The sequence below is a fragment of the Haematobia irritans genome, chromosome 1, assembly GCF_050003625.1.
Source record: "Haematobia irritans isolate KBUSLIRL chromosome 1, ASM5000362v1, whole genome shotgun sequence".
Taxonomy (NCBI): domain Eukaryota; kingdom Metazoa; phylum Arthropoda; class Insecta; order Diptera; family Muscidae; genus Haematobia; species Haematobia irritans.
This window is the reverse complement of record NC_134397.1, coordinates 186,469,926-186,495,342: the sequence shown is the minus strand read 5'-3', so window position 1 is coordinate 186,495,342 and position 25,417 is coordinate 186,469,926. Positions and strand designations below refer to the sequence as shown.

General features: G+C 30.8%; 2 protein-coding genes across 3 annotated transcripts in view; one reads left to right on the top strand and one right to left on the bottom strand.

The window, feature by feature from the left end:
* Positions 1 to 573: 573 nt before the first annotated feature.
* Mpi (mannose phosphate isomerase) lies at positions 574 to 7,986 on the bottom strand. Of its 2 annotated transcripts, none has more exons than XM_075292325.1 (4): positions 7,876 to 7,986; positions 6,869 to 7,689; positions 4,971 to 5,274; positions 574 to 1,486 (listed from the first exon to the last, which is right to left on the bottom strand). In XM_075292325.1, exons 2-4 carry the CDS (start codon positions 7,139 to 7,141, stop codon positions 888 to 890), a joined length of 1,176 nt encoding a protein of 391 aa, XP_075148440.1. In that variant the 5' UTR covers positions 7,142 to 7,689; positions 7,876 to 7,986; the 3' UTR covers positions 574 to 887. The 2 variants fall into 2 exon arrangements, with proteins under 2 accessions (XP_075148440.1, XP_075148439.1); XM_075292324.1 differs by having other exon boundaries at positions 7,841 to 7,980.
* Positions 7,987 to 22,597: 14,611 nt separating this feature from the next.
* Positions 22,598 to 25,417, top strand: part of speck — a 220,581-nt gene continuing 217,761 nt past the window's right edge. Inside the window, exon 1 of the mRNA XM_075292323.1 lies at positions 22,598 to 23,257. The gene's annotated coding sequence lies outside the window, so the exon portion shown is untranslated. The remainder of the gene's footprint in view (positions 23,258 to 25,417) is intronic.

The window sequence follows — 25,417 nt, the reverse complement described above, 5'->3', positions numbered from 1 at the left end:
ATTGGAAATATTTTGGTGATATTTTTTTCTGTGTAATACTAGCGAGTAATACAAAACATATTTCTTCTAAGACTTCATGAATTAGAACCTGGTTATCAATGTATATGGGGACTATAACGAAACATGTAACAATATATGCAGGAAAATAGAAGAATATGTGCCAAATTTCAGCAAGATTTATCTGTTATTGAAAATTATAGCGTTATTAAAATAGTCTATCTATAAATTGACATCCCTTCAAACAAAAAAGTGATTCGCTCATTGGTCTTAGAATTTTACTCCGATCAAGCTATGGAATTATATGATCGGAAATAAATTTTTCTATACTCCTGTGGTGGGGCATACAAAAAATATAAACTAAAATACGTATAATATATGTTAAAGTAAATAAAGTTCTTACCAAACCAAACTTACCAAACGTGCGAAGTAGTTCAAAGACGTAAAACAGGTTTAAGCTTTAGAGCTACATTACCAACTTTAGTAGTATCCATAGTGGAAATTATCCATATATCACTTGATTATTGTAACTTTAAATGCAAATAAATCCATTAAAAGAGTCCAGACGTTTCACCATTTCTATTTACTTTGTATATTGTCAGTGGGATGTATTTTTGTGGGATTGTTCCATTTATTCTAGAAACCTAAAATTTGTAACATTCGTATATTTTAATAAAATAATTTATAAAGGGTTTTAAAGCCATAATAATACTACATAATATATTCTCTATGTAATTTTGGTATAGATTTTCTAAAAAGTTCTAAAAGGGAATTTGCAACAAAAATGTGTGTTTTTGGTCAATTATAATATAACAACAAAAAAAAGTGTTTTTTTTTATAAATAATTGTCCCCGAGTAAGTAGTAATGATAGATGCATTCATTAATTTTATCAAAACAAATTTTCAGTTGCCAAATAGGCATTGAAATCATCGATTGTTTCATCTATACAAGAGAATTCAATATTATCCATACAATTGGGAGGTATGAAAATAATTGAACCAGATTTTAATAATAAATCGGAATGTCCTTTTAAAAGTAATTTTCTCGTTCCATTTAGAACTAAAAGAATACCTGGACTTTGTGGCAGTTTTAAGTTATATGAAGATGACTGTGAACTGGATAGTCTCACATTAACAACGGCAAAATCTTTAACAGGTGGTGCAAAAAGTTTTGTATTTTCATCGATAAGTTTTGGTTGAAAGAGACGACTTGCGGCCGGTAAACCGTTATAGTTTAGTGATGTTAATAATTGCTGGACATCTTTGTACTTGGGTGTTAGGCCAGCGCGTATAACATTATCAGAACAGGCCATGCATTCAATGCAATCACCTGAAAGATATGCATGTATTTCATTTGCACCCAAATATATGGATTCTCCTGGCTGAAGATTAATCATATTGATGAAGAATAACGATAAGACACCAACATCATCGGGAAAGTCAGAGTTAATGGTTTTAAATGTGTCTCTGAGTTGATATTTATCCAAAACTGTAAGGTAAGTGAAGAAAATGCATATTATTTTATTCTATTTAATATTATTTGTACATAAATGCAATATAAATATTTTGATTACCAAGAAGAAATAAACAGAAAAAAATATAAATAAAATATACAAAAGAAAGTAAATACAAGACGTATTTGGACAATTTAAACCAACTCCCAATTCAAGATTGTTTTTTTTTTCAACAATGACTAATATAGAAAATAGCGATCCACAAGATAACTCTTCGACTCCTCATAACTCTTCGAATTTTCACATTTTTTATAAGTCTTTTAAATTGGACGAATTGACTTCTTACGATATTGAAATTTATCTTGAACTATTGGAAATAGTCTCACCATACTCGCGGGGAATGTTAACAATATTCGAGGTTTCCTTTTATTTAGCAGGATCGAACAATCCTAGTGTTGCAATCTGACAACTGACAGCTCTTTCGTAAAGCTTGACATTTTTGAGGTTACATGTACACAGAACAGCAACTTAAAAGATTCATCTCGCCAAAAAATGAAATTAACATTTTTCTGTGATTAGTTTTTACAACATTCCACGTGAATTAAATCAACAAAAATGGATCGATGAAATTAATTCAATTTTTACGATGAAGCTCCGTCAAGGGCTAGTGTTTATCGATGGTATGGTGAATTCAACCGAGGTGACCTATCGTGATATTGAAAGAACCTTAGGCATTAGTGGCACCCAGCATACATTCAATATTTCATTTGATCGTCAAAAATATTTGTTCGCATTGGATTCCACAGAATTTGATAAATATTATCACATCTGGGACAATCGGCGACACATATACCTGTGAGCTGACTCAAAATTCCAGGCAAACTGTAACTAGCTAAAATGATCAAAAGGGGTGGACTTGTTTATCTTCTTACACCGATAGTGGGTTTTCGTAAAAATTCCATTTTCGGCGGACCGGCAGAACCAGTGTTTTCAAGGCCTCAACAAAAGGTTTTTCGGTTTAAAGCTCTTTCGTAAAGCTTGACATTTTTGAGTTTATACGTACACAGAACGTTTTGACATACGAACACTATTTGTGTTGTTTACAGCAACTCAAAAGATTCATCTCGCCCAAGAAATTGAATTACCTTTTTTCTGCGATTAGTTTTTACAACATTCCACGTGAATTAAATCAACAACAATGCATCAATGAAATTAATGTAATTTTTTGCGATGAAGCTCCGTCAAGGGTCAGTGTTTATCGATGGTATGGTGAATTCAACCGAGGTCGTTGTTCACTCGAAGATGAATTTAGTGAAGGTCGTCTGAAATCAGTTGTTCCAGAAACCATTGATGCTGGGCGCCAACTGAAATTGCAAGATCGCCAAGTGACCTATCGTGATACTGAGAGAATCTTAGGCATAAGTGACACCCAGTATACATTCAATATTGCATTTGATCGTCAAAAAGATTTGTTCGCGTTGGATTCCACTCAAAAAACGCTTGCTTCGGTTGGTCGAAAGAAATGCTCTAAGAATACGATGTCGGTCAGCGTTACCGTTGTGCCACTTTTCTTGGGCGGTGCCCAAGAAAAGTGGCAGAAAATAATTGATAATGGACCCCATAAGAACCCAGTTAGAAAAAATTGCAATCGCCCTTTGAGACAGATTGTTCCAATTCTACCATATTCCTCAAAATGAATGCTGGAACAGTGGACAGTATTGAAGCATTACCTCATTAGAGAAAAATTGGAAGAAAAGTGTCCTAAGAAATTAGAAAAGTATATGTTAAAGATCCAAAATGCACTTTCAAATACCAAAGATTTATCTTAAATTTTTAGTTTATATTATCAAAAGTATGAATACCGTTCACAAAACATTCCAAAGCGAATCCTCTTAAACGTGAGTACTATGTTCGGTTTTCGAGTTGAAAATCACTTTATTTTCGCGATTACTTTTTCTGAAATAATCAAAATTATAAATGATTGAGTTATTGAGTTAATTTATCTGCTTTATATTGAACTGTTTGAGTAAAGTAACCGCGAAAATTTCAACTCGAAAATCGAACATATTACTTACCTTAAATTGTTTATTAATTATATTTAACAAAAATATTATATTACAAATATACATAAATTTTGTAAGAAAGTTTGTAAAAACGTGATTTAGCAGATCGACTATAAAAATTCTTTGTATATTAAAAACATTAAAACAATATAGATAGGTCACAAAACGACATCACAATCCGAAAGTTGTGGACAAATTTTACCATGAATTGACATAAATGACAAAAACCTGAAGAAAAGGGGGTTCCGCATTACTTAAAAACCAATGATGATATAAATTATTTTGATATCGTAAATAAATTTAAAGATATAATTGAAAGGCCTGATTATTTTATAGACGCTTAAAAAATAATTTTAAATAGGATTTGTTCACCAATTTGTATGAATTCGCAAAATATATTTTAACTTGACCTCATATCAGTATTTATTTCTTAAGTTTTTTTGTATAAGTTAATAAAAAGAATGTGCCACTTTTTTGTGCCACTTTTCAAAAATAATTGTGCCCCTTTTTTCGACGTTTGCCACTTTTTGTGCCACTTTTTGAAAATTCCCAACGGTAACGCTGATGTCGGTGCTTCGAAACGCGTATATGACATCGTTACAGGAGACAAGTAAATCGTGGATGTACGCGTATGAGCCCCAAAGGAAAAAGCAGTCGACTGTTCGAAGTCGTTGATGCATGAACGCATTGAAGTAGTTGATGCTTTGGAGATAGCGCAATCAGAGTGACTTCAACAATTGGTTCAAAGGCATGTCAAAGTGTATAGATTAAATGGGAGATACTTTGATGATTACTTTTTGTTTTTGTTCTATAATCCCAAAATATACAAGGGCATGCACGACATTACACGCCGATATTAATCCTGTTTTATTCACACTCAAAGATTTTTTCAGTGAATAACATTTCTCCAGAGTACATGTGAACGTGATTTTCCGTTTATGTAAGAAGCAACATTTTCATTGTTCTACGTTGGGCGTCAGTTCTTTTTATCTATCCGTTGATTTTACATATAACTTAATCGTAGTGTCCTCAATACTAGAAGCAGACATAAAACCTTGGACATAACAGTAGAACATATTCGACGCTCCACATTGGGCGCCAGTTATTTTTATCTCCATTTCAATGACGAATTATCTTTCTTTCGATGTAAGAAGCAACATTTTCATTGTTCTACGTTGGGCGTCAGTTCTTTTTATCTATCCGTTGATTTTACATATAATTTAATCGTAGTTTTCTCAATACTAACAGCAGACAATAAGCCTTGGACATAACAGTAGAACATATTCGACGCTCCACATTGGGCGCAAGTCATTTTTATCTCCATTTCAATGACGAATTCTCTTTCTTTCGATCGCTTATCCACCATCCATACAATTTGCATATAATTTAATCGGACGTGATTGAAAATTTTGACTAGTTCCCAAAATTTTATGATTTTCACAGTGTGTCAACTTACCCGCCTCATACTCCTCAGCTATTTTATCAATACAAGCAGAAACTGCAGCCGGTTCAGCCGACATTAATGTCTGATAGCATTTTTTCAAATCTCCTGAATTTCCTTGGCATAGCTTCTCAACCAGCAGATCACCTCCTAATAATTCTTTTAATGGTGGTAAATCTTGACAAAATTGATAGATTTCCTCATAAGGCCGGAAACCACATAATGCTTTGAATGGAGTCAATGCTATGGCCAACTCTGGTTTGTGATTTGGATCTTTATAAATATCGGGGCGTTCTTTGTGTAAATGTTTAGCTTCGTCCTAAAAAAAAGAGACAATATTAAATGATGAAATAGTGATTGAAGAAAATAGGAGATTTCTATAAATTCTATAAAATAAATGGATTTTTTTTCATTGAAAGTTTATTTATTTTTTTATTTATTTATTTATTTAATCAACCAACGCCCTTCTGGACATGTTGATAGAAATTCAATCAATAGAGCTCTAGTATTCCAAATAAAAACTTAACCTTATAATTAAAACGATACTAAAAAAACTTAAAATTAAAATCGTAACGCACAACCCTTTATACATAGCAAACAAGAAATTAAAACGCATTGAGTTTGAAATTGTCAGTGAGATGATAAATATTTGCATTATAGAGTAGATAAATAATTTAACAAATTCCTTTTAAATGTAAAAGGAGTAATAGAGAAATTTTTAAGGTGGTGAGGTAGCGAGTTCCATAACCTGGCTACACGTACAGAAAACGATCTCTCAAAGACAAGATGGTGAAAATGATCCAACAGCACCTGTGTATTTCTAGTCGTATTCAAAAACGTTATTGACTCCATCAAATACAGTGGTGAACCAAATTTCACCACACAGAAGAAAAAATACAAGCATCTCAAGTTTAAAAAGTTGTCAAATGAACAACCCAAAAACTGAAAAGAGTAGAAGTCGTAGTTATCACGCGCATGTGAGCCATAAACGTATCTTAAAATACCATTATTTCTACATAAATTTTAATTCATTCGTATATTGACCTCAGCGCCTTGGGCTTTTTAGCTGTGGTTATACTCCGTAAACAGGAAAACTTTGTGGATGTTGACCGATTCAACATTGTCCTGATGGTTATTATAAACCCTAGTATCAATTTCTTTTGTAATGTTGCCCATCAAATACTGTCGCTAAGAAACTTGAAATTTTATTTTTAATTTGTCATTATAATGGCGATATAGCTGAATTTATCAAAAGCTTTCGTTTTAAGTGCTACGGTTACTGCTTTTAAAGCTGCTGTAATGCCTTTGAAATCCATGTTACAATGGGAAGAAATTCTTCCAAGCACTCGAGTATCCTAGTACTGGTTTGCGGATGAAGATCGGCCTGTTCGATTCACATTTGGATATATTCTGTCTGGCTGCAATTGCGAAATCACTGAACAAATTTTCAGACATCGTGTATAAGTATAGAATTCAAGGCCCCACACAAGCTTGGGTATTGCGGTATAGGTAATTCGAATTATTTAAACATCAAGCTGATTATGCCTTCGTCAATCAAATGTAGCCGATGGAGTTTTACCTCTACTAACATGGTTACGGAGGACTCGCACCATTGGCCACATTTAAGCAATTTCAAAGCAAGAATGCCTGCCTTCTGTTGCTCTCGGCACATATTCCACTTTACGTTGAATCCTTGAATCCGTTTAAATGTGATCGGAAGGTCCTGTTGGCAGAATTAACATGTGATGGGAATTCACTAATACGTTGGTTGCTATAGGCTATTCCAATTGCCTTTGGTCTTCTTATTTATATATCGTGTACCATAGAGATGAACTTAAATATTTAGTTTAAACTTCGCGGGCTTTACTTTACAATATAAATAATATTTTATAAATTAAATAAATTTCACCTACCTTATTGGGATGCACCTGCAGACTTAAAGCCTTCCGTATACTCAAAACTTTAAGTAGAAAGGGCAAAGGTTCATCGTACACTTGTCCTAATTCTGTTCCAGTTGATTTCAACAATGATGGACCACTGCAATGTGTCCCCATCCACAATTCCGCATAGGGAGCTTCTTCATTGACGCTAAATTTGCCATTATTGGCCTTTGCTAGTTTCGCCACCTCGGAGGTTTGGCCCAATTTCCCCCATTCATAATTTTTTATGTTTCCCACCAGCTCCATAATATTGCACGACTATCCCCCACCTTCGACGAGATATAAATAATGCTGATTGATTGTTGGTAATAGTAAAATAAGAACCATACAGTTGAGGAAGTTGCTGCACACCAAAAATACCAGACTTTCGTGTTTATGTGTATTTATCAACTGCTTGTCTCTCTATACAATTTGTTGTGCATTTGTATGTCACGCAATTTTTAACATTTGTTCCAATTGCTTGCGCAGGGTCATACAATGAAGGTCGTTATATAGAATTAACAGGTTTCCTTTACCTTTCTCCCCTTTTTGTGTTCGCAAGCACCACTATCAAAAGTGAATGTAATTACGAATTTCTTTCGAATCTCTATTTACTTATAGCGTAAAAGTAAGTTTTATCATTGATTTGTTTCTGCCGTGTTGCTGCTAGCTATTTTTCCTGGCATTGTTCCCGCTAATTGCAAATAGGCTTTGCCGCTTAGAATGTCGTTATCATTTTGTCGTTGATTTAGCTTATCAATATTTCACTGTACACGTAGAGAGCTTTGCTATTAGTTCTTGCTTGTAGTTGTTTGCTAGTGGAATGGAAGATGTTCCAGGTTAATTATTTGTATTGATATGCAAAAGCAAGCATTCCTCGATAATGATGAGATACCGAATGTCCAAACTTTTTAATTAATGAGTTGATGATACCAATTTCAGCGCTATAGTAAATTTATTTTTTACTTTTGCAATAAGCATAGCACTTTATTGTTACTGACACAAGTGTCAAGACACCGCAATGTCGTATCTTCCTGTAACCAAGAGCTACTCCCAATTTTCCAGCTGGTTTAACTGATGCGAACAGAATAGAACAAATGCGAACAGCTGATTGTTTCTGAGAAATACAAAAACAGGGTTGCCAATACTCCGTTTCGAGGAAAGTGCTCTATTCATATGTTGATAGACAGCAAAGGCCATTCAGAAGAAAAAGTCATTGCAAAACTAAAGCGCCAGAGGTCTCTGAAAACTATTGTATCTCATAAGTTACTGAATTAAAACAAAACAAAAGCAATAGAGAAACGAAGATAGCAAATTAAAAAGAAAGTATGTGTATGTTAATCGTTTGCGGATTTATTTTAAAATAAAAAACCAACATCCTTGCCAACATTTTGACGGCGCTGAGAATCCCCACCACGTCGAAACAGTCGTATATACACCCTGCCAGCATTTCAAAGTTCCATTTCATCCTCATCGCTACCACAGACTCGTAAATGTCACCACAACCATCGCGAACTGTGATGGGGAAGCATATCAAAGAGTACAAAATGTACATGAAAGTATTTTGCCATCACTACTGTTAGAAGAGCCATTTTATTTTTATGAAACGCCAAGCGCAACCAGCTTGTTATATTTTATTTAAATAAAAACGAAAATAAAGTTCTGAAAACATAGATATTACGCTTAAAATTGTGAAAGGTATATGGTGAACAATTTTCGACTTTCCAAATAGAATAAAGTGATCGTTTTTCAAATATTTTTCCAGGCACCCTGTCTCCATCGAAAATAAACTAACTGGCTGATAGACGCTGCAATATGTAACTTGCTACATAAAACTCAATATCATTATTTTATCAATGCAAAAAATTATGTTAAATGTGATGAGATGAACCGAAAAATGTTATATTTATAAGAAATTATAAATGTTTAATCAAATCAACCCTGCCAGCATTTCAAAGTTCCATTTCATCCTCATCGCTACCACAGACTCGTAAATGTCACCACAACCATCGCGAACTGTGATGGGGGAAGCATATCAAAAAGTACAAAATGTACATGAAAGTATTTTGCCATCACTACTTTTACAAAAGCCATTTTATTTTTTGTGAAACGCCAAGCGCAACCAGCTTGTTATACTTTATTTAAATAAAAACGAAAATAAAGTTCTGAAAACATAGATTTTACGCTTAAAATTGTGAAAGGTATATTGGTGAACAATTTTTGATTTTCCAAATGGAATAAAGTGATTGTTTTTCAAATATTTTACAGACACGCTACCTCCATCGAATAAAAACACTGGCTGATAGACGCTGCAACATGTAACTCGCTACTTGTAACTCTACATCATCATTAATGCAAAAAATTATGTTAAATGTGATGTGATAGTGGTATAAATGTTATATTTTTAAGAATTTGTAAATGATTAATCAAATTAATAAATATCTAAAGAAACGTGTTTTACTCGACCACAATGATTCTTTTACCACTATCTTAAAATGTGCTTTTTCTGATAGTTTGCAGGGGTTCTTATTGGCGTCGTTCTAAATTGATCTATAAAGGCACCTAATAATTGCACTCATGCGAAACCTTTTTGTAGTAACTTGGCGTGGTACAACTTCTCAATAGTGACGGCTATTTTCCGACGAGTTTTTGATATCGTATATGATTGTTTTCGACGTACTGGGGATTCTCAGAAGCGCCCCCCAAATTCAAAAAATGTTGGCAGGGCAGTGATCAAAACTGGTCGGTGAATACCGGTGGACCGGGTCGGTTTTGTATAAAATGCCATTTTCGGTGAACCGATAGAACCGGTGTTTTCAATGTCATAAAAACCGGTTTTCGCTTTATTATTTTCAATAAAGAAATAAGAAAACTTCCCGCATGTGTTGTCTGCTCACTTCCAACATAGTATTCGTCCAAGCTGTTAAAATAAAATACGTTAGGTTTCTAAGGAAATCCCAGAGATAATTCAATGAAATATTGGGAGCGTATATTTTGTCAACAAAAGTATTATTCGACTTAATTTGGTGTACTTATCTGTAAAAAATGAGCTCTGTCTGTGAATGTTCCAGGGTATCCAGTGCTGAAAGAAAACAGCCCTATAAAATTTGCATCGATGCGTCTCTCAAATGTAATGCGCCGTCCAGAATAAAATTTATCCGGGCGACAGTGCTCATGTCGAAAATATCCCAGATGTAGGGCACACTATAAGTTAAGTCTGACGGCATAATCGATACTGCTGCTTGTTAATGGGATCGATAACACATTTACCGATTATTTAGTCATCCCCGACAATTCATACCGAATGGCCGCACTGGAAGATTCTTTTCAAACGCACAAATTTCGTCCGGATAAACTTATATGGCGTTCTCGCCAAGCATGTTTTGGGGTGAAATGTTTTCCCTTTATAAGCATTTGGAAACGAGTCGTTTCCCCATACAAAAAATTAAATTCAAAACACAAGTTTTCCTCCAAAACACTTAAATTTTATATTGTAAACGCCCCTAATTTGGAATATGCTCTGATTGAGCACACTCTTTTCAAAATATATGTCAAATTATTGAAATAAATTCCATAGAAAAAAATACGAATAAACAAAGACTTTGGAGAACATAGGGATGTGAAAATAACTTAAGAAAATGTTTCCCTTTGCGATTGCGGTATTTATGTGAACAAACGGTGTGTATATTTGAATTTAAAGTAAATGGGAATTTCGAGTTTCCAATGCAACCGCAAAACAGGCAGTTATAGTCTGTAGGACGCATAAGTGACACTACATCAATCGCCAACTGTGATGGGGAAGCCTATCAAAAAGTACGAAAAGTACATGAAAGTATTCTTTACAAACACAGATATTCAATCCGGAAAAACTTATAACTGGACGACGCATTAGTGTGTAAATATAACCATAGCGATAGGCGGTAGGCGAACACTTATTTACGTGTATTTCTTATGGGAAGCCCAAAATCCGCGAGGGAATACCGTGACGGCTAGCGGCGTGTCGCTAAATTAAAACTTATTCTAACTCCTTGGCGAAAACTGGTATAGTGTTGCCATCGCTTATCAATTTTTTAACTCACCACTAGGAATTGCTGTTGCCTGGACACGTGTAGATTATTTTTTCTTGAAATAACTCAACAAATAACAAGCCATTGTATGTTTTTATTCAACTTCATTGTTTAATATTGTCAAAGCATGCTGTATTGACAACAAAAACGCTAGGAAACGTGAAAAAGGGAATTATTCGCCGTCAAGCTTATTGTATTTGCCGTTGCGGCAAAAATGTTTCGCCTACCGCCTATCGCTATGGTTATATTTACACACTTACGAGTCTGTGGTAGCGATGAGGATGAAATGGAACTTTGAAATGCTGGCAGGGTATTGATGTAGGTCGGATGGTATGGCAAATAGGCTATATCGGACTACTTTTACGTATAACCCCCAAATATTATTTGACCTCCTCAAAAAGTAAATTTGATCCGATTCGGTTGCAAAACTTGGTCTATATCGGTCTATAATAATATATAGACCCCATATAAAGATTCATATTACACAGCTTCACAGCGGAGCATGTTTCATCCAATCTGAATGAATTTTGATAATAATTGTATACAGCTCCACTATAAACCGATCCTGAGATTTAACTTCCGGACCCTCTTTGAGGAGCACATTTCAGCAGATCAGAAGAAATGTGCTCATCTTTATGTTTGTGAAGAGTATAAAAAATGTTTATTGCTAAATTTGTACTTTTCATAAGTTGGCAATAATGTTTTGATATCCATAAGGTTTTAAAATATAGACTGGAAAAAGCCTGGAATTCAAATCTATGTCAAACAAACAAATTTTCATTCCATATAGTACAATTTATTTAATTATCTAATTTTCCCGGTAGATGGCTCTACTAATTTCTAATCTGTAGCCATAACCGTTGCCAATTAAATTTTCAAAAGACATTGATATCAGACTAGCACAAGAATAACAAAATTTCCAAATTCAATTTTCCATGGCTTTTTAACATAAGTTAATAAAATAATAAGGTATAAAAAAAATTTAGATTAAGAATTTTTGGATGTGTCATTAGTCGCTAAAAAATTAATTTCTTTATGAAAGGTCTCACTTAAATATTTTACTTTTAGTTATATGTGGCACTTTTTAAAAATTTTAATCTATCTTATTATTGCTTTGACTTTTAGCTCATAGACTGATATTTCACAATAACACATATGGGTTAAGTGAGACCTTTCATAAAGAAATTAATTTTTTAGCGACTAATGACACATCCAAAAATTCTTAACCTACATTTTTTTATACCTTATTGTTCCAAGAATATATAAAAAATATACAAACGTATATACTTTTTTTTTCGAAAAAATATAATGCATTGAAAAAAAAATTGCGGAAATTTTCTGCATTTTTTGATTTCCAGAGGCTACAGCAAGCAAACGGCTCAATAAATTTCACATTTTGAATTTTTTATTATTTGCTTGAGCATTTAGCTCAAAGATTGCGCTTTTAGATATTTCTTATATTTACTAATAAATTATTTAAAATTTTGTTTGCCAAAATCCTGACTTGAACCGCGTTGAGCAACTTTTTGGCAAAAGTTTTTCAAAATCTTTTTTCACAGTTTTTATTACAATCATTGAGAGATTCTAAAACTGTAAGTGCTCATTAAAAAAATTGTGTTTTGAAAAATCTCATACATTTCCTGGACAGGTCTAATGTATATCTTACTAAAAAAGCTAAAAATACCTTATCTGTTTTTTGGTCCATGGGGGTTTATAGTTGCAAATGGAATTTTAGGTATTCATTTATTAATTGGAAATTGTTTAAATTTAATTTGTTTTTTTTTGTACAGAGAGCCGAGTTTTTTGGCCACATCATACCAGTATCTAATAAGTACTAAGCAGAAAATATCACCAAAATATTCCCAATTAAAAAGTTGATTGAAGTTGAAAACTTTTTCAATTAAAAAATTAATTGATACTACATATTAATCTTTTAATCAAACTAGAAACATTAAGTCAATGATTGAAATTTTTAAATTTTCAATTAAAAAATAATTAACTATTGTTTCATGGAAACAAATATTTAATTATTTTACTTTAAAAGTTTATTTCTCCTAATGGCGACAACATAATTGAGTCTTTAAATATCCCTTAAACTGCAAATTTGTCGAAGCTTTAAAATTCTACAAAAGGGAGAATTTTGTCAATAGAAAATTTAGTCAGAATTTTATTTCTATAGAAAATTTTGTCAAAATTTTATTTCTATAGAAAAATTTGTCAAAATTTTATTTCTATAGCAAGTGTTAGCAAAATTTCATTTCTATAGTAAATGTTTGCAAAATTTTATTTCCACAGAAAATTTTTCAAAGTTTTTATTATTACAGAAATTTTTTGCAAAATTTTATTTCTATAGAAAATTTTTCCAAAACTTTATTTCTGAAGAAAATATTGTCAAAATTTTATTTCTATAGAAAATTTTGTTCTTATAAAATATTCTATCAAAATTTTATTTCTATAGGAAAAATTGTCAAACTTTTATTTCTATAGAAAATTTCGTCAATATTTTATTTCTATAGAAACTTTTTCAATACCTTATTTTATTATATAGATTTTGTCTGTAGAAAATGTTGCCAAAATTTTATTTCTATAGAAACTTTTGCCAACATTTTATTTCTATAGAACATTTTGTTCAAATTTTATTTTTATAGAACATTTTTTCAATATTTTATTTCTATAGAAATTTTTGTCAAAATTTTATTTCTGTAGAAAATTTTGTCAAAATTTTACATCAATAGAAAATTATGTCAAAATTTGTTTTCTAGTTTACTATTAAAAATTTTATTTCAATAGAAAATTGTGTCAAAAATGTATTTCTATAAAAAATTTTATCAAAATTTTATTTTTAAGGTGGGTATTAAGTTCGAGTTTTTTCACTAAAGTGAAATCTTAATCAGTAAAAAAAGAAATAAAATTATACATATATGTTGCAGATTTTATTATAACTTGATGGGGAATAGCCCAAAGCAAGTTTTCACAAAGTTTGTATTCCTTAAAATGGATTATTAAAGAAAAGTAATCGTGAAAAAATCATGTTTTTAGCGGCTAAACTCGAACTTAATACTCACCTTTATAGAAAATTTTGTTGAAATTTTATTTCTATGGAAAATTTTGTCGAAATTTTGTCTCTATAGAAAATTGTCAACATTTTATTTCTATAGAAAATTTTGTCAAAATTTTATTTCTATAGAAAATTTTGTCAAATTTTTATTTTTATAGAAAATTTTGTCGAAATTTTATTTCTATAGAAAATTGTCAACATTTTATTTCTATAGAAAACTTTATCAAAATTTTATTTGTATTGATTTGTCAAAATGTTATTTATATAGAAAATTTTGTCAACATTTTATTTCTATGTCAAAATTTTATTTCTATAGAAAATTTTGTCAAAATTTTATTTCAATAGAAAATTGTGTCAAAATTTGTTTTCTAGTTTTCTATTGAAAATTTTATTTCAATAGAAAATTTTACCAAAATTTTATTTCTATAGAAAATTTTGTCAAAATTTTATTTCTATAGAAAATTTTGTCAAAATTTTATTTATATAGAAAATTTTGTCAAAATTTTATTTCTATAGAAAATTTTGTCAAAATTTTATTTTTATAGAAAATTTTGTCGAAATTTTATTTCTATGGAAAATTTTGTCGAAATTTTATTTATATAGAAAATTGTGTCATAATTTTATTTCTATAGAAAATTTTACCAAAATTTTATTTCTATAGAAAATTTTATCAAAATTTTATTTTTATAGAACATTTTGTCGAAATTTTATTTCTATGGAAAATTTTGTCGAAATTTTATTTGTATAGAAAATTGTGTCATAATTTTATTTCTAGAAAAAATTGTGTCATAATTTTATTTCTATAGAAAATTTTACCAAAATTTTATTTCTATAGAAAATTTTATCAAAATTTTATTTTTATAGAAAATTTTGTCGAAATTTTATTTGTATAGAAAATTGTGTCATAATTCTATTTCTATAGAAAATTTTACCAAAATTTTATTTCTTTAGGAAATTTTATCAAAATTGTATTTCTATAGAAAATTGTCAAAATTTTATTTCTATAGAAAATTGTCAAAATTTTATTTCTATAGGAATTTTTGTTCTTTTATAAAATGATTAAATACACCAGTTTCTTTAAAGCCGATTTCTGCAGATCAAGATTTTTTTCTTTTCCTTAATAACATACCTTAATTGAGGGACGTAAATTTCCAAGATTCTTGTCCTATATTTAATTTCAAAAATTTAAGCAAAGATTATAAACTTCTAATTAAAATTTCATTATAGTAAAGAAATTTGTCCTTAATATTACGTATGTAAATTGCGTGTCCTAAAAATTATATTGCACAATCGCTCATATTCGGTCAATATTTTTTTTCCGTGCATTACGCCTTATATGTATGACACTTCGGTTAAATGATGAGTTCATATATGAATGGGCTTCAATTCTGTTATCAGTTTTAGTATTGCAATATGATATGTGTTTTTTGTTCTATTTATTTTATGTGTTTTTATTTATTTGAAAATTGCTGATAACTGCAATATGTCTTGCTTTTTTGTGGGTGACCATATTGAAATGATTTGTCGTAGGTTGCTTCTGTCGCTGCTTCATTCAGTGTTATCATTCGCAAGTCTTGTTGGAAGGAACATTCCATTGATACTGAACAGCAGCAACATGTTGTTGATGTCAGGGTTGGTGAAAGAATTTTTTGCAAGTAGGAGTTTATTTGTCGGTTTTCAATCGGGAGTAGGATTCATGTTTGCCACTCGTGCAAAAATTAATCTACCAAAATTTCAGAAAAATTTTACCAAAACAAACAATTTTCAAAAATTTTATTTTGAAGTTTTTTACAAAAATTTTGTTTTGATAAAAATTTTATTTCTATAGAAAATTTTCTCAAAATTTTATTTCTGTAGAAAATTTTGTCAAAATTTAATATTTGTAGAAAATTTTGTCAAAATTTTATTTCTACACAAAATTTTTTCAAAATTTAATTTCTATAGAAACATTTTTCAATACTTTATTTTATTACTATAGAAGATTTTGTCTGTAGAAAAGTTTGTCAAAATTGTATTTCTATAGAAAAAATTGTCAAATTTTTATTTCTATAGAAAATTTTGTCAACATTTTATTTCTATACAAAAATTTGTGATAATTTTATTTTTACACCCTAAAAAATTGCCTCTGTAACATATACTCCCAAACATATACTGCTTCTAACATATATATTTTCACATTTTGTGCAAACAAAAAATTGTTTGTTTCGTTATCTATCTCCATCGCCATCTTTATCTCTCTTGCACTATCTGGTGTTTCTAAACACATATATGTTTATACGAAAATTCCAAATTAAAATATGTTTACATCCAGAGATATTATATTTAAGAAAATGTGATGTCCCAAACATAATATGTATGAAAATTATATGCTTACACTTAAAAATAATGTGATAACAATTTGAGTGTCAAACATATAATTATTACCGAAACATATGAAAAGTATTTTTCGTCCGTGTACAAAAAGTTTTGTCAAAATTTTATTTCTATAGAAAAATTTGTCAAAATTTTATTTCTACAGAAAATTTTGTCAAAATTTTATTTCTATAGAAAAATTTGTCAAAATTTTATCTCTATAAAAATTTTTATCAAAATTTCATTTCCACAGAAACTTTTATTTCTATAGAAAAATTTGTCAAAATTTTATTACTATAGGAAATTGGGCCAAAAGTATATTTCTATAGAAAATTTTGTCAAAATTTTATTTCGATAGAAAATTTTGTCAAAATTTTATTTCTATAGAAAATTTTGCAAAATTTTATTTCTATAGAAAATGTTGTCAAAATTTTATTTCTATAGGAAATTGTGTCAAAATTTTATTTCTATAGAAAATTTTGTCAAAAATGTATTTCTATAGAAAACATTGTCAAATTTTTATTTCTATAGAAAATTTTATCAATTTTTTTTTTATAGAAAATTTTGTCAAAATTTTATTTCTAGAAAACATTGTCAACATTTTATTTCTATAGGAAATTTTGTCAAAATTTTATTTCAATAAAACATTTTGTCAAAATTTTATTTCTATAGGAAATATATATTTTGCAAAAATTTTATTTCTATAGAACATTTTGTCAACATTTTATTTCTATAGAAAATTTTGTCAAAATTTTATTTCTGTAGAAGATTTTGTCAAAATTTTATCTCTATAAAAATTTTTGTCAAAATTTCATTTCTATAGAAACTTTTATTTCTATAGAAAAATTTGTCAAAATTTTATTTCTATAGGAAATTGCGTCAAAAGTTTATTTCTATAGAAAATTTTGTCAAAATTTTATTTCGATAGAAAATTTTATCAAAATTTTATTTCTATAGAAAATTTTGTCAAGAATTTGTTTCTATAGAAAATTTTGTCAAAATTTTATTTCTATAAAAAACATTGTCAAATTTTTATTTCTATAGAAAATTTTATCAAAATTTTTTTTTATAGATAATTTTGTCAACATTTTATTTCTAGAAAACATTGTCAACATTTTATTTCTATATGAAATTTTGTCAGAATTTTATTTCAATAAAACATTATGTCAAAAATTTATTTCTATAGAATGTTTTATCAAAATTTTATTTCTATACAAAATAATTGTCAAAATTTTATTTCCATAGAAAATTTTGTCAAAATTTTATTTCTATAGAAAATATATATTTTCCAAAAATTTTATTTCTATAGAAAATTTTGTCATGGTTGTTTTTCTATAGAAAGCTTTGTCAAAATTTTATTTCAATAGAAAATTTTGTCAAAATTGTGTCAAAATTTTATTTAATCTACCAAACCATCGAGAATTCTACCAATCTACCAAACCGTAAAAAACGTTTTGGTAGAATTCTACCTACTGTGGTAACCTTGGTAGAATTGCCAGATTTTAAATTGGCGATACCAGTACATTAAAGAAGAAACCCGGTACAATTGTAAAAGACCATTAGGTTAGGTTAGGTATAGGGCAGCGTGATATTTCAGACTCTCTTAGACTACTCAGTCCATTCTAATACTACAGTGGTGAAATTCTGTCTTATCAGCGTGTGCTGCCAGATTCTATGCTTAGCTCAATGACAAGAGCCGAATCCGAATGACGTTCCACATTGTGGTGAAAACTTATTGGTGTTTGGTCGAAACTGTGTTTGAACCCACGACCCTGTGTATGCAAGGCGGGCAAGCTATCCATTGCACAACGGTGGTGGACATAGCTAGATCGGCTAAGAATTTCAACACGACCCGGAATATACATGTTTTATGGGGTCTGAGACCAGTATTACGATGAGTTACAAACGGAATGATAAAGTTAGTATATCGCCCATCCTATATTGGTGGCCATAAAAATTAAAAAAAAAAAATAATAAGACAAAATAATCATTTAGCATCAGCAAGCCCCCAGTGAAATGTACGCTCACATTCTTTTGCATGAACCATACCAATCTATTTGGGGATGGATACTTTTAGCTTTCTGTTTGTCTCCTCCAACAACACCACAACACTTGTTGTTGCTGCTCTTGTGTATGAAGCAGACTTTCATTTTGGGGGGTTGTTGGTGACACGTTCGTTCGGTGTTTTGGTTGTGTCGACAAGTGTTGCCATCATCAAATTTATTTGTCTACTAATTATCAACATTTTTATCGTTTGATTTCTTAACAAATAACAAATGACAGACGGATGAAAAAAAAAGGATAACCAGGACAATATCGACTCTGGATGTGATTCTGGAGATTATAGTTATTATTATGCTAATCACACAGTGAAAGGACATTTTTCTTTTCTCAGGAATTTCGAATTTTTTTACTCTTAAATAATATAATTTTTAACAAATAGTCAAAAAGTGTCTCTTTGTCTTCTCCGAACACCCTGTATGAACGAACTATCATTTACTACCCCTATACGGTGCAAATGTGCCATGATATCCAAATGCCTCGCCATGATCCAAACTGATCATATCCCTAATATCTTTCTTGTTTTGTCCACCATAAAGATCATACAGAATCTCCCCATATTATCTTTTCGATTTTACTGTTCCTCAGTTCTGCTAAAGCAAGCACATAGCTACGTCTTTATATGAATAAAACCAAATTGCAGGCGAATCTGGAACGATTGGAGCTTTCTATGTGCTGAGATTTTATATAAACTTTGTGGGTTCGTTTGTATTGACTGAAACTGAACAGATTTAGTTAGGAACAAGTATATACAGCACTAAGTTCGGCCGGGCCGAATCTTAAATACCCACTACCATGAACCAAATATTAGGGTTTCCTTTGAAATTTCAGGAGGGCTTGAGAACTTGAGGACACTTCCCGAAGATAAATTTAAAGATTTCACCTATGAGGACTATATCAGATTATGGATTTATAAGAACCATTTTTGTTTGAGTTTTAGAGGAATCATTAACATCTATTGTAAGTGTGCAACAAAATTATAAAATAACGTCTTGATTTGAAATCTTAAATCTGTAGAAGTAAAATCTGGAAATTTTACATTGAGTTTCAAGCAATTTTCATGATCAGTGCGCTTTCTACACCCTCAAGAAGTGAAGTCGGTCTATATGGAGGCATTACCAAATGGACCGATAAAAACTTAATCCGATACACGTTTTTGTGAACCTAAAATACCAGAATATTTACAATTTCAGGCAAATCAGATAAAAACTACGGTTTCTAGAAACCCAAGGAGTTAAATCGGGAGATCGTTCTTATGGGGGCTATACTAAAATATGGACCGATACTCACCGTTTTCGGCACACATCTTTATGGTCCTAAAATACCTCTAGATTTCCAATTTCAAGCAAATAGGATAAAAACTTCGGATTCTAGAAGCCCAAGAAGTAAAATCGGGAAATCGGTCTATATGGGGGTTATTCCAAAATATGGACCGATACTCACCATTTTCGGCACACCTCTTTATAGTCCTAAAATACCTCTAGATTTCCAATTTCAGACAAATTGGATAAAAACTACGGTTTCTATAAGCCCAAGACCCCAAATCGGTAGGTCGTTTTATATGGGGACCATACCAAAACATGGACCTATACTCACAATTTTTGGCACACGTATTTGTGGTCCTACAGTACCTCTAGATTTCCAATTTCAGGTAAATTGAATAAAAACTGCGGTTTCTATAAGCCCACGAAGTAAAATCGGGAGATCGGTCTATATGGGGGCTATACCAAAATATGGATTGATACTCACAATTTTTGGCACAAGTATTTGTGGTCATACAATACCTCTAGATTTCCAATTTCATTGAATAAAAACTGCGGTTTCTATAAGCCCAAGAAGTAAAATCGGTGGGGACTATACCAAAATATGGATCGATACTCAAAATTTTTGGCACACGTATTTGTGGTCCTACAATACCTCTAGATTTCCAATTTCAGGTAAATTGAATAAAAACTGCGGTTTCTATAAGCCCAAGAAGTAAAATCGGGAGATCGGTCTATATGGGGTCTATATCAAAACATGGACCGATACCCACCATTTTCGGCACACCTCTTTATGGTCATAAAATACTTTCAGGCAAATTGGATGAAAAATACGATTTCTATAAGCACAAGACCCCAAATCGGGAGGTCGGTTTATATGGGGACTATATCAAAACCTGGACCGATATAGCCATCTTCGAACTTGACCTGCCTGCAGACAAAAGACGAGTTTGTGCAAAATTTCAGCACGTTTGCTTCATTATTGAAGACTGTAGCGTGATTACAACAGACAGACAGACGGCCATCGTTATATCGTCTTAGAATTTCTCCCTGATCAAGAATATATACACTTTATATAGTCGGAAATCTATATTTCGATGTGTTACAAACGGAATGACAAACTTATTATACCCCCGTCACGATTCTATGGTGGTGGGTATAAAAAATGGGAAAAATTATACACAAATGTTCATTATTTTTTTAAATTTGTAAATTTTACTACAAATTCTTGAACTTGGTATGGCACTAAAGGCATTCTTGCAATTTAGAATTCCAAGTTTTTCTTTCCAACTACAAAATTTTCTTTAACAAGTGAAAAGATTAATTGTGTGTAATAAAATTTCTTACATTTGTCGAAAAATATTTACTTATTTTTGTGATATCGGCATGATGTCAGCTTTTGTAATACTGTTTAGTTAAAATTTTCTAAAAATTATCCAAATTTTCTAAAATTAACCAAAAAATTTCTACCTGATGGGTTCACTCTTTTTTCAGTGTATATACGAATATTTATGCATGAATTTCTAATGACCCCTCTTCACACCCATTACACGCAGAGAAGAAACATGATTGTCACAATCATATTCGAAGAGCAAAATAATATGATAGGAGCTATTTTTGCGGCGACCATGTAACATTTTAACCTGCAATCATATTGGCTCAGTGAACATGGTTCTAAGAAAAATACAATTGTCCTCATCTAAAATGTTATTATATTGATAAAAAGAATTTTGTTTCCATTAAAAGACAATGGTCACGATCTAAAATGTTATGTTATTCGTCAAAAATGTTTTTCTTCTAGTTAAAAGAACATGGTCACAACCTAAAATGTTTTGATTTTTATGAAAAAACTATTTTCGTCGTCGAAAAAAGGACGCCACTTGAGAAAAGAAAACACAAAATAAACTTTATTTATTTGTTTTTATTTATTTATAAACTAATTCATTGCTTATTTGTATTTATAATGTCGTGCAAGCAAACATCACATATTTTTACACACTCTAGTTTGGTTCAATTTCAACAATAAGTAATCATTCCATATTTACTTCGTGCCCATCAAATGTACAAACGCAGACATCATGTAACTGCAAATAAAAATAAATTATACCATATATCAAAATGCAGAACAAAAACCAGGTACATTTTTTTCAACTACACTTTCCTTTTTTGTATTCACATAAAACCACGTGCCATTTGTGAATAAATAAATTAACACAAAACACAATAATTCCGTATTCTCCGTCCATTCCAAGAAACAATCAACACACGACTGACGCGCAAAATGAAAATCGTGTGTACCTGCTCAATGTTTTTAAAAATTCTTGTCGCTGCAAAAAAATTAAAAAATTAAATGGCCACGAAAACAATGTACATGGTCTTTATGGCCATGTAATGGTTGTAGACATGTCTATATGTAAACTATAAAAATACTTTTTTCTCTGCAAAAAAGTAAAAAAAATGAATGGTCAGGTACATGATTTTCCTGACCATGTAATGGTCTCAAATTCTATCATTTAAATAATAGAACATGTTTGCGGCATTTGAGAACCATTTAAATGCTTATTGCCAACATATATTTTTCTCCGCTCGAAAATTATTTTTACAAAGACAAAATACATGGTTTTCGCGACAATTACATACATCCCTCCAATCTTCAATTAAACAAAATCCTTTAAAAATTTTGTATGAAGGTAAGGCAACACTGGTGTTGACAACACGACGACCGTCCCCAACATGCTTTTGTTGTGTTGGGTATAAACCATATGCAACAAAAGCAAAAACAAACCCACCAACGATACTGGCAATGGTAAAGAATTGGTTGGTCAGTGTTAGAGATATGAAGAGGAGACAAGTGCGTCATGCGTGTATGTGTGAGTGTTGCGAGGGGTTGAAATAGTTTTGTTTACCAGAATTCCATTCAGTTGCAAAGCATCGAGACTCGTGTTTAAGCGCCTAATCGCCTTGAATTTCGGTAATATTATTCTAACGGTAGAATTTTGCGATTTTTCTCACCACTGCTGCACACGATTATTGTGTTGTTGTTGAAGTAACCACCAACCACAAAGCTTAAACCTATCGGCCTACAAAGAAAGGGCCGACCCCCCCGCCAAAATCTTACAAAACCCAAAAAGAGCGCGACAAAGAAATACAAAAGCCGCTTTATTTTTTGTGAAAAACAAACTTCTTTCTTTGATGTTTGTGTGAATGTGTGAAGTAAAGCAAAAAAGAAATACCTAAAAATAACGGTAAATGTAAATATCAATTGTTCTACAATTATAACAAACGTAAGAAATAGGGGCAGAAGAAGGATAAACCACATGAGTTTTGGTGACAACAACAAAAAACAGAGGTAGTGATTAAGTGCGTATAGGTGTTTACATTTTTATATGCGATAGAGTGTGTGCTGTGTGTATGTGTGTGAAACCACCAAATAACCGCAACAACAATTGTTTTGAAAATAATACCACTCAAGAATAACAACAACAATATTACAACACCAAGAGGTCAGCCAAAACTAATATCAAGCAACAAACAAACAAAAAAAAAGACAAACAACAACTAATATTTGTCGCATAACAACAAAGTAAGTTTTATTTGCCATATATTTTTTAGTTTTTTTTTATTATTTCAGAATATTGTGATTTATTTGACATTGGTCTCTTATGTCGTCCCCGCCCACAATAACAATATGCCCAATGTGATCACCTACAGGCAGCATCACGTCTCGAAAACATTATCTAAAGCAACCATTAAAAGTTAATTATCCCATTCGAACTAAAAACAAATGAAAATGTTTTCCCCTTTTCTTCTGAAAATTTATTGCAATTTAAAATAGGCATCATATAACAAATTTTAAATATTATTATCGTTGTTTTTCTTACTTTGTTTAAATTTTATGTGTATATCTCTACACAGAAAATAATTTCCGTAGTTAAACTAACGCTAAATTTAACTTATTTTTATTGGAAAAAATTTATTTGCTTGTAGTTAAATTTTATTATTTTTATCGAAATTTTCCACAGCCTTATGAAATCTTACTTTTTTTTAAGTATGTTTCAAAAATTTTATGAACTAAACGTGAGTATAAAGTTCAATGACCGTAGACATAAGTTCAATATGAACTAAAGCAAAAGAAGATTTTTGTACGATTTCCAAAAATAGTAAGAATGAACTATTATTGTATGGTTATAATGGTCATGATTTGGCGCCAATGATTTTCTTCTTTACTTTTAGTTAATTTTTTCTTCTATGAGATGATATAATTTCGTGAACTGCTGTTAAAAAGTACAACAGGGCATTAAAATTTCCTGGTTTTAACAACGCTTTGTGGAAATCTCAAAATGTGGAGTAAAATTTAGTTCAGTTTTCGTGCGATATAGTTCACTCTTCCTATAAAACAGTTCACTTTTGTTCGGTGTACGTGTGACCAATGGGGGCAATTGGAACAGCAAATGGAGATAGGTTGTATATTCTCATATTTTCAAAAAAAAAAAAAATATGAATCAATAAAAATATGCAAATAATAAATAGTACAATTGTACATAAACAAATTTGGGGATTTTTTGTAAATTCCCAGAAACGAATTAATGTTAAATTTTCGGAGAGAAGCAGGTATTTTTATTAGCTTTTTTGGTGTTGTTTCTATGTTTGGCTTATAATTTATTAACATTCGGGGCTACATGCAAAAAACAAAAAAGATAATCCTTCCCAATGCTAATGATTGCACAACGGTGGCTCCCACCCGCCTTGTATACAAAGGGTCGTGAGTTCAATCCCTGCTTCAACCGAACAAATAATAAATATCACAATTGTACATAAACAAAAGACACCTACATGCACAGAAAAACCATGTTTGGGCATGGTTGCCGCATCCATTTTATGCTTATCTAGAGCATGTAATTGCCGCGAAAACCATGTATTTTGTCTTTGTAAAAATAGTTTTCTAGCGGAGAAAAATGTATGGTGACAATAAGCATTATTTGAATGGTTCTCAAATACCGTAAACATGTTCTATCATTTAAATGATAGAATTTGAGACCATTAAATGGTCGAGAAAATCATGTACCTGACCATTCAATTTTTTTTTACTTTTTTACAGGGAAAAAAGTATTTTTATAGGTTAAGTATAGACATGTCTAGAACCATTATATGGCCATAAAGACCATTTACATTTTTTTCGTGACCATTTAATTTTTTAACTTGTTTGCAGTGAAAAGAATTTTATAAAAACATTGAGCAGGTACACACGATTTTCATTTTGCGCGTCAGTCGTGTGTCGATTGTTTCTTGGAATGGACGGAGAATACGGATTTACTGTGTTTTGTGTTAATTTATTTATTCAGAAGTGGCACGTGGTTTTATGTGAACACAAAAAAGGAAAGTGTAATTGAAAAAATGTACCTGTTTTTTGTTCTGCATTTTGCTATATGGTATCATTTATTTTTATTTGCAGTTACATGATATCTGCGTTTGTACATTTGATGGGCACGATGTAAATATGGAATAATTACTTATTGTTGAAATAAAATAGAGTGTGTAAAAATATTATTATAAATACAAATAAACAATGAATTAGTTTATAAATAAATAAAAACAAACAAATAAAGTTAATTTTGTGTTTTCTTTTCTCAAGTGGTGTCCTTTTTTCGACGATGAAAAAAGTTTTTTCATAAAGATCAAAACATTTTAGGTTGTGACCATGTTCTTTTAACTAACATTTTAAATCGTGACCATTGTCTTTTCA